The sequence below is a fragment of the Rhipicephalus microplus genome, chromosome 4 (assembly GCF_043290135.1).
Source record: "Rhipicephalus microplus isolate Deutch F79 chromosome 4, USDA_Rmic, whole genome shotgun sequence".
NCBI lineage: Eukaryota > Metazoa > Arthropoda > Arachnida > Ixodida > Ixodidae > Rhipicephalus > Rhipicephalus microplus.
In genome coordinates, this window is record NC_134703.1 from 103,594,005 (window position 1) to 103,609,306 (window position 15,302).

At 45.7% G+C, this 15,302-nt stretch overlaps 1 protein-coding gene across 1 annotated transcript in view; it reads right to left on the bottom strand.

Moving 5' to 3' along the window:
- The window catches only part of rsh (Rap GTPase activating protein radish), a 192,203-nt gene that overhangs the window by 29,959 nt on the left and 146,942 nt on the right, over nucleotides 1-15,302 (bottom strand). The window contains exons 8-11 of the mRNA XM_075893404.1: nucleotides 12,382-12,546; nucleotides 5,241-5,312; nucleotides 3,713-3,799; nucleotides 682-928 (exon numbers count right to left, since the gene is read on the bottom strand). Of these exons, the coding sequence (XP_075749519.1) occupies nucleotides 682-928; nucleotides 3,713-3,799; nucleotides 5,241-5,312; nucleotides 12,382-12,546 (571 nt within the window). The remainder of the gene's footprint in view (nucleotides 1-681; nucleotides 929-3,712; nucleotides 3,800-5,240; nucleotides 5,313-12,381; nucleotides 12,547-15,302) is intronic.

Genomic DNA, 15,302 nt, shown 5'->3' on the forward strand with positions numbered 1-15,302 from the left:
GGGCGACGGTAAGTAGAGAACACGTAGTTGCAGCAAAGTGACGCAGAGCTATTTTGGTAGATGTATGCTACGAGTGAGCTTGATACTAGGGGTAATGCCTCCACCTGGCGTTGAATTATTGCATCGACAAAATTGCCCTTCCAATGGAAACGCGCAAAATGAGACGGATGAGTAGGAATGGCGCGTTGAAGAAGTAATCATTTATGTCACGGTCAATATGTATTACATCACTTTACCCAGAGATCTGTGAAAGGACAGCTCCTGAGGCATAAAAGGCACGTTCCTAAAGCTTCCAGACCACGTGGCCGCAAAACCGGGGGTAGCTTGCCCGGCAACTGTTGTCGACGACTGAATTGTCGGGAGTTCAATACCCGTTCAAGGAAATTTTTTTCTTGCTTTCTCATCAGGCGTATTTTCACGACGTCATTTCCGTGACGGAAATGCATCATTGAAGTCTCGGTGCGCCCCGGCCTAAGACACTTACATGTTAAATAATATGTCTGCTGCAGATGGCAGCTCTCTTCGATTCAAATGCTACTTAAAAAGCTTCCGCGTGCAGTAAAATACAATTTCGGGTAGAGAAACAAGCAATTTTGAACCATCACGAACTACATCGAGGACTAAATTCGTGTCTGACCATCCCATGGCGGCCAAGCATGCGTTTGGTGGGTAAGTGCGCACCTTGTCCAACGTTGAAGACGACGTCGCAAAGTTGACGCGTTCCCTGGAACATCTTGGCGAAGTCCCTGGCGAGCTGGTCGTATCCTTCGAACGGGTCGCGCACACTGTCCAGCAGCGGAGATGAGGGTCGCATGTGGCCGATGGGCCGCCATGATCCCCGCCGGTAAGGCTTCGGGATCTGGCCCGTCTCGGCGTGGTTCTGCAAGTTGGTAACCATGTCCTCCAACATCTGGCTGCGTGTCCGGTCCTGCAAATATTAAAAAACGGGCGGAGCCTATTTGTTGATAAGGCAAACAATTGAAACATTATCTAGTGCTTTACGCCAAAAAATCAGGTATGGTTATGAGGGATGCCATAGTGGAGAGCTTTGAAAATTTAGACCATCTGGTCATCTTTAGCGTGCCCTGACACCGTACCGTACATAGGCCTGTGTTATTTCATCTCCGCCAAAGTTAGACCACCGCGGTCTGTATTGAATCCGTGACCTTCAAGTCAGCAGCCGAGCTCCTTAACAGCTGATCTACCATGGTGGTTTTGAGTTAAGGAAAAGTAGAATAATATGCAAGAAAAGAAAAAAAGTTTGTGTCCCCTGGTTTGTAGCTTCCTACTGCTACATCGAATTTATATTTAGGCCCACGAACCACTTTTCCAAGTATTCAATGAGTAACCTTTGTAGTGAAAGCTATTGCCTCGCTCATGGATAGCCGGAAAAGTTTCTGAAGTCCGTAGAGAGTTGGTGGCGTGACGCGTGCTTTAAAGGAACTGACAACTGCACAGAAAATGAAATGAAATGACTGCAGTGATTAAAAGATTGTGTTCATAGTGACTCAAAGCAACCCTGTTTTCCTTGTGAAAAGTGGAATTATATTTTTATTTATTCATATAAAATCGAGAGAATAGCTTGTGGCGGCACCTGGTGACAGAAAATTCAATTTAAAATGTACCCTACCATGTGACCCTAATTTAGTGTACGCGGTAAAATATTTTTCTGTTAATACTAAAATATTTTTCCTTCTGTATAGTTAAAAATATGGCTCCCCTCCTCCCCCCGCCAAAAAAAAGCAAACATAGGCCTGTGTTATTAGTACGCAATTAAGTGGCGCTGCCTTCGCGTGAAGTAATGATCCCATGCTCGTTAGCGCGTCCTTAGCAACTTTTCTGCGTTCTAATGAAACCGTGCACGCCGTTTCCGGGTCGCTAAGATTTTTGGAGCAACGTTGTTTTTCCACCCATAATTAGTCTCAGAAATGGCACGTACTGCTAGTCACCACGGCCGCGCATATGCACATTGACGTTTTCGGTGACTTGGCTTGGCTCCTGTTTCGAAAAAATAAGGACGACGGGACCAGCATTAACCCTTGCGCGTAGGTGCATGCAACGCGTTACAAATAGAGAGAAGCTGTATAAAGCCACATCGTCTCATTGTGACGGATTGTTATTTTCGAAAATGGTTGTAAAGCACAAAATAAACGTTTTAAAGCATACTTACAGGAAATCCTGCTATAGCTGAACAACGACAGTATGCACAAGTCACCAGAAAGGCTACGGTCATCGCTATCGATTCCCTGTGTTGCTGAATGGAAGGGCTCCTCCATGTTCAGAGGCTTTTAAATCGAAAAAAAAAAATATTGCTTATAAAATGACTACGTGTTTTTTTGAGATTAACTACTGCAGCTACGAACACTAATAAGGATAAGCTTTCTGTCACGCCAGAAAAAATCTGGGTCGGAAAAAGTCAGTTGTCAGTGCCTTCAAGGGCTCTCTTTCTCCTCTCCTCCCGATGAGCACGCTGGAAGTTGGATGAAGAGGGATGCCACCGGGGAAAGCAGTTACGCCACCTCGTATCGTCAGCTTCAACGCACGTGATGAAACCCGAACACTCTGTTCTCTTCAGATTACTGTGCGCAGGTATGAATCACTGTGTAATTTTAGCCGGTCGTAAAGCGCCATGCCTTCACCTTGCAGCACCCCGTGTCAATGGCCGTAATTTATTCAAACGTTGCCTTTAATTTGTGTTTGATATTTAGGCTATTGGTCAACAGAATGCTGTCTGGTGTTTCACATCAAACAGCACATCCTGACAGCTCCGAAGAAAGTGAGCACATCCCTCTATATGAAAAGAAGGCGTCTGGCAGAACGATGACCTCGCGCTTCACATTTAAGGCCTTTTTCGCAAGCACGACTTTACGATTTGGCCTGGATGTTCATAGCAGTGTCTGCTATCCACTAGGGTCCCTTTTTCTACCAAGCTGGATGAGTTTCGCGACTCCTTTAAGCATATTCCACGCAGTGAAGCGTCCCCGATGGTAAGATGGCCTCTTAGATTCGCGGGACTTGCAATGGCAGCGTACAAACAGGCAGCTTTATTTATGATGATGATTTTGCTAAAATCATCTTGACACCACGCACATTCGTTCACCAAACAAACATAAAAATGAATTTTGCTGCACTTCTTATCATTTGCAAACACTGATGAAATCGCAATTAGGAGCTATAGCAACAACAATTTTTTTCTTTTTATTGTACGCCATGATGGCTACTATGATTCAAGAACGAAAACGAGAAGAAATGGAAGAAAAAGGACATATTTATAACAGGTGTTCTGAACGCATTCCAACTACGGTTCAGGAAGCTGGCATGATAAATAAAAGCAAAGCTCAGTTCCACGCTGGAAGGAAACACAAATGTTCATGAAAATGAACAAGCACGCAAACATGTAAATAAACAGGGAAACAAGAAAAAACAACAACCTTGAAATAAACGAACAGTTTAACATGAGAGCACAGCAAACTTTTAATCAGAGACATCATCTGCAACCATGGCAACAAGTTCTCGTGACAGAATATCAAGTTACACGACACAATATCTTAGATACTCCTGTTCTCAGCATCATCCACCTAGGTCAGCGCCAGACAAAAATTAAAAAAGCAACGCTCGTACGAGAGCTGTAAGTGACACACGGAGGAAAGGACACGCTGCAGGGCAGGACACAGTCACGTGATAAATGAATCACGTGGCGCAGACTTCTTACCTGCATTCTCGCAAACTTGGGCGCCGAATAGCTGGTGCGTTCCCCATTAACGATCTTGGTGAGCAGCCACTCTCGAAACTGTGCTCCCTGTGAGTAAGACCGTGAGGTGGGGACAAGAAACAAAGAATGCATCAAGTGAAGGCTGTGACTGGCGCCCGGCTGGGCACGAGATATATCGTTAATTAAGCTGTCCAGAAGCTGTTAAAGCCTTCCCAGTTTCAACTTGCAAGCTCAAGAGGCTGAATACAAGAAAGCACATTCGGTAGCTGGGAACAAGGAAAAAAAAAATACTGCGAGGTCATGGAGAGAGTGTGGAATACGCAGATTAGGTATAGTTTTTCGTCTGTTGTTTCCGGGTGCCGACAAACGAATCTTTCTGTTTATTCCAACGATAAAAAAAGAAAGGGCATTTCTGCAGGTGCTCTGTCAGCTGGCCATTCAAACTATGTTGAATTGTGAGCAAGGCGGCTCACGATGACCTGTCCTTCATTATGTGTGAGACAAATTTAGGGGCAGTCACGGGCGCCCACCAAGGCACAAAGCTTATACTTGATAGCCAAGAGAAAGAACGTCATGCGATTCCTTGTGAATTGACCTCAGACCACTCTAAGGTGAAAGCCATCACATTTGCTGTTCTTCTGCTTGTTCTCACGCCGAAATTGCTACCTCTCTGCTCGTCGTGGTGAAAGCACTGGAAGCTAAGCAGAGAGAAAGGGTACCGGGGAAGAAAGTATGCCACGCGCGCCTTGTTACATTAAGGACTTTTTTCTGTATTTTTGTACTTCTTTTCGAACGCGCATTTTTGCAGTGTGTTCACGCGCGCATGCACGCACATGTCACGGCCTCTCGTGACGTCCCCAGTAACACTCGAGCGAGCCTTGCTCAAAACAGATAGTGGGATGTTACTGAGCCCGTGGCACAGCCATTCTTTTTAAATATCTAGGGTCATTTGCGCACACAAAAAAAAAGCGACTCTTAGCTGACTTTGAGAATTAATTGTAAATTAGAGGCCGGTGAACTGTTTTATAATATTTGGCTCGCGTTTTCTCGGGAGCCTCGACTACCGATTGGCAGCGTTTTCCGACCATGCTGAAAGCGTTGCAGGGTCCCGTTAAGACGAGTTTGAATTAGTGTTTCCTACGCTGGCCGTGAGCGAGCTGACAGGAGCGCTTTTGGAGATGTTCTTCACAGCCCCAGAATATGCGAGTTTGTGCGGCCAATTCGGGTGCGTTACAATTTTGGCAGATAGTGGTAGCTGATCCGCATGTATTAAACGCCAGCCGTTGAGGACTGTCTGCTTTGCTGATCATTATGTGATCTGATGACGTCATGCGACATTAAGGTCATGCCAGTTTTCATACGCCGATTGACCCTCTTTAATTCACTTGAGTATCGCGTAACTTTTGAGTGACCTTTATTTTACTAACTTATCTTTCCACTTCATTCATACATATTCGTGAGGTCGATGTTAATGATTTCTAACACGCGCGTTTTGATAATTGTTTGTATAAAACGATGGAAAACTCACCTTGGGAAAGACTGATCGATGCCACAAGTACGGCTTGAAGGCACCCACCTCATCTCTAGACACGACAGACACCTAGAAAATCAACACAAAATTGTGACGTTGAATGAAGTTGAAGGTACGCGCTATGACTTATACTTCCAAACACGCGCACAGAGGAAAAAATTACATTTTCACCGCTAGGGTGGAGTAGTTATTCCGATAACAACAGACCACCTATGTCTTTTCTCGATGAAAATGAAGTACGTTCGTTCGTTCGTTCTTTCATCATCATCATCATCATCATCATCATCATCATCATCATCGTGATCATCATCATCATCATCATCCTAAAACAAAGCCAGCGGCTACGACTTTGTATCCGATCATGCGTAACCCGACAAAATGATTGTAAACCACTCCCGCGAGCGAAGTGGTTTACGCGTTGCCATGGCAACATTGTGTAAGCGGTGAGAACACAGCTCGCATGCTAGCTGTCCACTGGTCTCTGAAGACATATTTTTTCGTTAAAAAGAAACGCACTCTAAAGAAGTAGGACGATGACGATGACAGACTGTACGATCAAAGTTCGCAGTTGTTGCTCGAGAGAGTGCGAACTTCCTGATGGCACGTTTTAATGACACTGAGAAGCGTAGCCAAAATTTTTGTTCAGGGGATGGTGGGGGATGTTTATCTATACTTTTTGATGTATGTCCGTGCGTGAGTTTGTATGTGTGCGTGTACCTATTACAAGAAAGTGAGATTCGAAAATTTGCGGGAGCGGTGAACCTTCGTAGTCGCCTAAGAGGGGGATGGGGCACAATGTCAGCCTATATACACTGACAATAGGAGGGGGCAGTGCTGTGACGTGGGCAGGGGGAGGGGGAATCAGCCTCATACGTTGACAAATAGGGAGGGAGGTGTTGTGGTGAACTTCCCTCTTCTCCCTTAAGGGGAACCCTACCCACGCATATGCCCCCAATGCCTCTTTGGCTACACCTATAAGGACACTCAAACGATGCGCGAAAGCATGGTCTCGTAATGCCATTCAGTGGTAGAAGTCTGCACCCCATAGGTAGTTTTCAGTGGTTCGATGGCAAAGCATTTGAAATGAAGAACAAGGATAATGCTTCGTGTGAAAGAAACGCCCGCGTGAATGCTCTTGTCTATGCGCCTGAACTTTAGGATGAGCCGCGTATCAGGGCTACAGCGATATATTTGCTGCTTCAAAACTGAAGAGATTGACAGTTCTTTCTCATCTGTCGTTCATATTGAAGAGATGAGGTCGTTGCTAGCCCTCTACTATTGCACGGGGCTGGCCGCACACAGATCACCCCCTTTCTTCTCGACACCTTTTTTAGGGGCGAAGCTCCTAAGCCGTGGGTCGTGCGTCCGCGAAGTATGTAGTAGTAGTAGTAGTAGTAGTAGTAGTAGTAGTAGTAGTAGTAGTAGTAGTAGTAGTAGTAGTAGTAGTAGTATATAGCCACCTCCAAGGCCGAACTAGAGGAGTGGCATGCACGCACTCTTTAGAATTCAGAAGGAAACCCGCGTACGTTAATTATAAATAAAAAGATAGTTGTTTCTGATAACCTAACCTAAAGAGACGAATATCGGTGACTTAATCTTCAAAAAAGTTTGCCTTGTATTTCATAATTACTAAAAAAAGAACTAGTAACAGTAGGACGGACTTGGAGCACTACCTGACCAGAAAAAAGTTTCAACGTTGAACTGGTTGGGCGTAACTTCCTTGGGTTACAGTAAGGGCGCGAAACGGCCATAACAAGTGGCCGAGAGGAGGTCTTGTGATGATCTGAGGCCCACGGGACGGCTCTATGCTCTCCCATAGTAGAGTACCTAGTACTCTAAATCGTGATCCACTGTTTCTAAACAGGATAGTGAGGTTGCGCCACAGTGCTATGAACTAGCGGCGGTGAAACGTGAGAAATAAAAAAAATAGCAGCATATCCACGGGGTTGAATGATGGAGAGTGGGGCGAAGCGTCCGTCCGTCCATTCGTGCATGCTTCCGTCCGTCCATGCGTCCGTCTGTGTGACCATGCGTACGTCCATCCGCCCATCTGTGCGTTTGTCTGTTTGTGCGTCCGCACGTTCATCCGTGCGTCGTTCCTGCGTCCGTCCATGCGTCCATCTGTCCATGCAGCCATCCGTGCCTCCATCCATGCATCCGTCCGTGTGTCCGTTCGTCCATCTAACCAACACTCAAAGTACCATCATCTCGCATATTTTCATCATATATTCCGGATATAGAAGCACTGCCACCTAGCGGACATTCCAAGGACTAAAGGAGAGGTGGCACACGCACACTTTCTTACGGCTTGCGCTTCGTGTCTACTTCCCACCTTTAACCACCTCGAGTTATTGGTATATACAAGTTCACTGTATTCATGGCACTGCAGCCCGATGCTCGCTAAGCCTTTCAAAACCAAGGAGGTTATGCCCAGCGAGTATAACGCAGCAACCCTTTTTTGTCAGATAGTGCTCAATTGTACGTGCCAATGGCTGCTAATGGGGAATGAGAGACAGGGAAATTCGGCTTTTAGTTAAGGCGCACGCTGCGAATTTTTTCATTGTTCAAGAACGCATAGGAGAAATCGCCCACCAGCACCACCTTGTAGGTCAAAGCGTAAGACATGTTACGCATTACGACGAGGGACGAACAGGCGCCGCTTCAAGGAGCTTCGCCCCTACACTCTAAAAAAAAAAGGGAGCGAGAATGGAGAAACGGGCTCTGTTTCTCCTTCGGCGCAGCGACTTCCTCCCTTTCGGGCGCTTTACCCGTCGCGCCCTCTCGCGGCAAGGACCAAAGGAGCAACGTTCCTCCTTCAGCGTTCAAGTTTCTCCTCAATCACGGGGGTCTTGCTCACGCGCATGCGCACGCCAAGCCTATAGCCGGCCGCGGCCAGTCGCGAGCGATTGCTTTTACATAAAATTGTTGTAAGCAATGCAGGAGTGACGTTTTATTTTGTTTTATTAGTGTAAAGTAAAGGCCTCTCTTTTTTTATCGTCAGGCACTCGCACGATGCTCCGCACACTTCCATGTGTGTCTCGTGTTGTTTCATACTACCAATTTGTCACGAATACAAGGAGCTCTGCTTCCCAAGCAGTCTTGCTTTATTGATTACCTTAGAGTGTGAAAAAATAATGAATTTTTTCGGTGTCGACCTACTTGGTAAGCCCACGCATTTTTAGTTTCGCACGGCACCAACAGCACTCATGAATTCAACGAGGCGCGTAAAAAAAGCATCACACTTATTTTTTCAACATTGTAGGAAACCTGATACCACTCTACAGTCCATGCGTGAAAGTACGATCATATACAATATATAGAGTTATACGTGCCACTACCGCCATATGGATGTTCTTTGCAGTTTACCCCAATTCGAATACGGCCACCGTGGCCGGAAGTTGAACCTGCGTCCTCCAGCATAGTCACACGACACCCAATAAGGATATGCTACCACAGCAGGTGAAAGCACAAAGGGAAACAGGCTGCGAAGTTTCACCGAGCGTTTATTAGCCAGACTAGGTTACAACCATCAGAAACATTTTAAACATCATCATAACTAAACTTTTGTGAAAAGTGAACCAATGACTTCTGTAGGTTAAACCGAATTCTCAATCGCATTGGTTTTGAATTGTCCATGCCAGCACTGAGAAGTAGGAAGGAATTATGCACGCGAGCAGTATGCCTTTCTCGTCCATGATTCTCCTTTGTTGCGAGAAACTCAACACAAGATGCACTTCTAGTAGCAGCTGTGCACAGCAAGTAAGTACTAACGCTCACTCACCTTTGTGAAAAGAGTATTCCGAATCCAGAGTAATAACCACCACAGCCACAGCGCTAACAACAAAATTGTGGCACGCACTATGATTGCAAGTTGACACGCGAGGCGAATCGCTAGAGGCATCTGAAGCAGAAAAGTATGCAGGCACAACATTCTATAAAGTTATAATAAACTTGCGCACTGCAGCGATAGTTCCTCCACTCAAGTATGAGAGCTGCCGCGACGTCAACAGCCACTGTCATAGCTCACGAAAAAATACCGTCGGATGCGAGGTCATCGCTTATTTCTCTCGCAAGACCCGCGTTGTAACGTACGTATACACTGCTAGGACGGTCGTTACCGCATCAAAAACATTGTCGTTGAAGGGCTAGTGGTGTACTATATCCATGGCTAACGGTCACACTTGTGGTACGCACGTAAAAAGAATATAAGCAAACATTAAGACGAAACAACTAAACGAGGTCGACGTGACCACAGAACACCTACCACGACGGAGACAAAGTTTGGTCTGCATGCTGCGCCCTCTCCAAGTAACAAGAAGAAAAAAAAGCGTGACCTCCGAAATGGCTAACGCGCGGCAAGTGTTTGCACTCTCAAAGGCTTCAAGAAAAAAAAAGTAACTGTGGCAGTGGTCGACAGATAGCGCAGCGCTCGAAATGCCGTAGGCTTGGGGGTATTTGTCCTCGTGAAAACCTGATAAGCTCTAGTAATTATTCCGTTCATTATTGTGCAATCATTGATGAACTAAGGTTTGCCTAACCATCAGATACAATATATTTACGTGTGCGCATGTTGTGGTATTGATACAAAACGTAAAAAAAGTGTAAGAAAACGTACTTGTAACCTGTGCCACACAGGTCAGTCCAAATTCATAGCTATATAAGCTGAAGCGCTTTCATAGTAGGGTGTGAGTAAACACGTCAAAGTGTGGGTCGTTGGTGTGAATGGGTGATTGTGCTCTTGTTGCGTACTTATGAGCGTATACGCTAGTGTACTTGTTGCGTACTATATGTGTACTATGTGACCATGTGTGCATGTGTAGCTATGTGGATTGCATCAGCACATGTTAGGCTTTCAGTGTCCGTAAGTAGTCCTGAATGGGCTGATGCGTAAACAATCCGCAAGGGATCCGTGATAGTGGGTAATAACAACGTACGTCGCGGCAGTCAACTTTTTTTTAGTTTTGTTAAGTCCCTCCAGATGGCGCTACCTACCACCTACTTCATTGCTATGACGCTCTCACACCTCAAGTCATTTATATAACGTTGAACATCTATCTATCAATGCTGCACTACGGATTCGGAATGGTTTCACTGCGATCGAGTGTACGGTTTGGAGGCACATCTCGTGACCTACGGACCCGTAAACGCATGGATAACGTCGCTACACTATGTGAATCTGCGAGAAATAAATACAGCAAGCCTAGCATGTGCTCTTCATGTGAGGGCTCTGCAGAATCCGTGTCTTTCGGAGTGAACGTGGCTTCGCTGACCGAACGAAACGTACTTGCTCCGTCGTTCTCTTTCGCGATGTGTTCACCGCCACAGGTTCGTCTGCTTGTTTTTATAATCATTTCGTTCAATATCAAGCTCAGCGGGACCGTTTTTTGTAACTTTCAGTGCCGTGTACTCCTTACCAGTCGAGAATCGCTGCACTTGCTAAGCCTACTCGCTTCGCCGGGGGGCAGCCATGTTGATTTTCATAAGGAATAACGTGTTTCTCCGTGGATGAGGGAGCAATGTTTCTCTATTTAAAGACGAACATTGGGGACATCGCCGTTCCTCCCTAAATGGAGAGTACGTCACTCCATTTTTTTAAAGAGTGTAAAACACGAAACGCGGGCCGTAAGAGCATGCGCACGTGCCGCTCCTCTAGTCCGATCGTGCCACTTCTAGTTTAGTCCACATAATGTCTGCCGGATGGCGGTTCTTCTATATGATGAATATATTATAAAAAAATGGCAGATCCCACGTACAGTGGGAATCGATGATATGCGAAGCACTAATAAGAAACGTTGATATGTCACTCTAAAAGCGGCACAACGTTACAAGGCGGAGGTAAATGATGCCGTACATGACTTCCGTGTCATGATTATCATGTTTGGATGTGTCGTTTACATTCGTCGTCAATTCACGTCACGTGATACCAAATTTAGTATATGTGGAACTAGCGAAACAGCCGCGAGCCCGCTATGAGCGTGGTGTGTTGTCATGTTCTTACATACACGCGTGTCAGGATTATCATGTTTGCACCAGTCATATATGTCGTCATCTATTGACGTCACGTAACACCAAATTTGGTATAGGTGGAGCTAGCAAAACGGCCGCGAGCGCATTATGAAGTGCCCAATATACTCCAATGTAGCGCTGACGCACGCGCACCCTGGGCATAGCGACGCTGCGTTAGCAAAACGCGAGCACTCTATAGTCTGACGCCAGGCGTGACCGGCGTCCGTCGGTGCAGCCCGACGGCAACCGGTGCGAAATGCGACATGCTGCATTTGCTGCAAAATAAGGAAATGCATATACGCTGAAAAATGCAAATGGTATGATACTCGAGGACGTTACTTATGTGATAGATAATAAAAATCACAGCATATCCCAGCAGAGTGAAGGATGATGCTTCACTCTGCTGTGATAATAGAAATCGCAGCAGAGTGAAGGATGATGAGCGGGGCGAAGCATTCGTAATTCCGTCCGTGCTTGCAGCTGTCCGTTCGTTCTTGCTTCAGTGCATCCGTGTTTCCATCCGTCCATCCGTCCATCCATGCGTCCGTCCATTCGTGCATCCGTTCATGTGTTTGTCTGTCCCTGCGTTCATTCATGCGTCTATCCGTCCGTCCATGCGTCAAACAGAGACAGACACAGACGAAGGATGGACGCGCACAGCGGATGATTCATGGTATGCCGATAAAAAAGTATGACTCGGAGTGAAAATAGGAATGACGTCACGCGAAGACGTTGGCGATCGCGTGTTCGTCGGCGGCACCGTACGTTAGGATGCGCGGTGTATTAAAATAAAAGCATTTTTGACGCGCGCGCGCATTCAGCAGGTCGGCGGATGGACAAGGCTGCATAGTGGCGTGCGCTCAAGGTGGCGGCGGCGGCTCGCGCTCGACGACGGAAGCCCAATGTGCGAGCGCGCGAGGCAGAAGCGTGCCGTGAAGCTGCGCGGCGGTACCGACAAGATCATGGCGAACGGGAGGCCGAAGCGGCGCGGTAGTGGCGTGCGGACCCAGCTTCGCTCGACTCTCCATCATTCACCCTGTAGATATGCTGCCATTTTTTTATCTTGTTAGAGGACAGTGGTATCTACTAGGTGTAGCCGATTGCAAATGGCAATGACGATGGTGGTACTCACTTCGTAGACGGTGTGCGATCCGGGCGGTTTGTTTGGCGATGCTCGCACGACTATGAAGACGTGCAGGAAGTGCGACTTGATGCATGCCGGTGAAAAGAGTGTGTTGTCCGCCTCCACGAACACCACGCAGACGATGTCGTTGCCGATGTGCCGCTTCTTTTGAAGCTGCGAATGAAAGATTCATTCGTTCATTCTTTCTATCGAAAGTGGGATGGTGACAGAAGATGACTTGCAGGACCCCTAGCACCATTATTTTATTTTTCATTGCTTCAAATTGAAGTAAAGAACTGTGATATGGGTCAGATGCTTTTTAAAGAGCTGTTCCTTGTTTTCTCGTTCATAGAATCGGGATTTTCGACATAAAAGTAGTTGAATAAAGGAAAGTTGCAAACGTCATGATTTTCATAATTTGCGCACGCAAGGAAATAAGCCTACACAAATGGTAAATTGTTGACTTGCCCAGCTTCGTTGTTATCTAGGCACGACCACTCCAAAAGCTTTGTCGTTATTGTCTAGCCCGCCTAACGACAACAGTGCACAGATTTTATTTACTTAGAAACTGCCGAGTCGTTTTCTCATCTTCATAACCCCTTCGATACGACAAGGCACATGACTTCTTGCGTTGCATCGCATAGCGGGTAAGTACTACGTCATTATTTCACTTCCTCGAGCAGCCCTCACTGCGACCAGCGAACACGCAACAACAAAAACATGGCTCATTGATTGCATTTCGCGTCGATTTGGTCACTTATCTATTCTATCCGAGCCCTTTATTGCTTCCACGGTTGCGGTTGTGGTGATTGATTGATATGTGGAGTTTAACGTCCCAAAACCAGCATTTGATTATGAGAGACGCCGTAGTGGAGGGCTCCGGAAATTTCGACCACCTGGGGTTCTTTAACATGTACCCAAATCTGAGCACACGGGCCTACAAGAGTGGTTGTGGTGATGCCGGAAATGTTCAGAGCCACACTGAGCATTCAGGTCACGTTTAGAGCCATCACTGCCTCCGGGTACGTTTAGTTCTCAACGTGTTGGCGTACCTTTATTGTTTCTGTATACGCTTATAGGACGTAAGCCAAGCGAGAGCCACAACTGAGAACTCTGAAAAAGACTTGGTGATGCGTGGTTATACGATACCACGTAGAAAAACAAAGAAGGAAGGAAAAGAGAGTGCAAGGAACAGCTAGATTGTTACCGCGGTAGAGCTGCAGGCAAACAGCTACAGTGACAGCACGAACTGAAGCACTCAGGATTCGGTAACGCAACGCGCAAGGCTTACATGTAACGGAACGGCAACACAAAGGACACGTACCAATACATATCATTTAACAGCACAAACACATAAAAGCAAACTCGTTCCCTGGGGGACATCAATTTTCAATTTACGAGTGCACAAACTGGAAACATGTTGGAACGGCGCATACAAAAAAAAAAAAAAACTGTTTTCAGCCCCCGATCAGTGCATCCTTATGATGAGGTTTGGCGTTACAGGTTATTTTTCAAGGAATGCGGGCGTAGGTTATATGAAGCAACGAAAAAAAAAAAAACTTAGATAGGCACCCGAGTTTTCGTGGCGGTCATTATCCAAGAGCATGCTTCACCGCTTGCTTTGAAGAATGCCAGCGGGATATCAATTTCTCTGCCTCTCTCCGACAGGCGCGCGTTCATAATTTTTCGACCTTTGTGCTGTGAAATGAACGCCATGGCATGGGGCTCTTCCGTGGCGGTTTGTGTTTGCGTTTCTGTGAAAAATTGGCTGTGTGCTCTCATTTTAGAGCAATTATCGAGCTTTTTGCTTTTCCAGAGTGGTAGTAACTTATCCTAAAATTCTACTCTGTAATTACTCATCGAATTGACGTTTAGAAAACAAATAAAGAACTATGCATGCATGCGCATGACTTCCCCTTCCTCGGCCCCTCAAAAAGTAAAAAAAAAATAAAACGTGTTCTTATAGCACATTACATCTGCATTAATGACAATGAGGAATTTATTCGGGTAATATGGTTTAACGAAACTGCGGATGCTGCGCCTAAACAGACATGTACGCGCATGCATTCTTTTACAACAAACACACACACACAAACACATACACACGCAGCACCATCTTATCTTACACTTGAGTGTTAGATAAGAGTGTAAGATAAGATGCCGAGCCTCACTCGCTGTAAAGAAAGGCATCTTTTGAAGACCGGACGCTGTTGGGAACGATGGCAACGGTGTGCAAGCTCACAGGTTAGGTTGACTGTTTCGCTTACGCCACACGTTGTGTGTGGCGAAGCGCTTAATTTGCAAGTTTTACGTATCATCTTCCTCGTAGAGGCGATTGAAGGATCAGTAAAATGAAATATGAAATCAACTTGAAATGATAAATGATTTTGATTGGAATATCATTGTTTATTTATTATCTTCCTTCGTATACTACTAATGAAAGAAAGAATTATAAATTTAAGGGCTATTTTTTGTTAGACACACTATTATTATATGGCGAAAAATATGGGAGATGGTATTAAGAGTAGTTGTTATGTAAATGTGAAGAGAGAAAAGAGGAAGAAAAGATAACTTGCCACCGGCAGGGACCGAATATGCAACCTTCGAGTAACGCGTCTTCACATACACATTACATTTCCCATAATCAACAATTTTCGTTTACTAGTACAAGAAGAAATGAAGGTCGACGTTCTTATTTTAAATTTAGTGGCTAGAATTCTGCGTCTGAACTGCGCGTATTTCCGCCTGTTTTCTTATTTCAGCCAGACTGACCGCTTTGTTGTTGAGTATTATAAATTAGACCAGAACTATCGTCTCACCGAGAATATATTAAGGCCTTATTGAACTTTTTTGCGTATGCAGCGGCTTATTGGACTGGTTATAGCACTTCCATTTCGCACCTTCCTTTTTGTTTGTTTGTTTCATCTTTC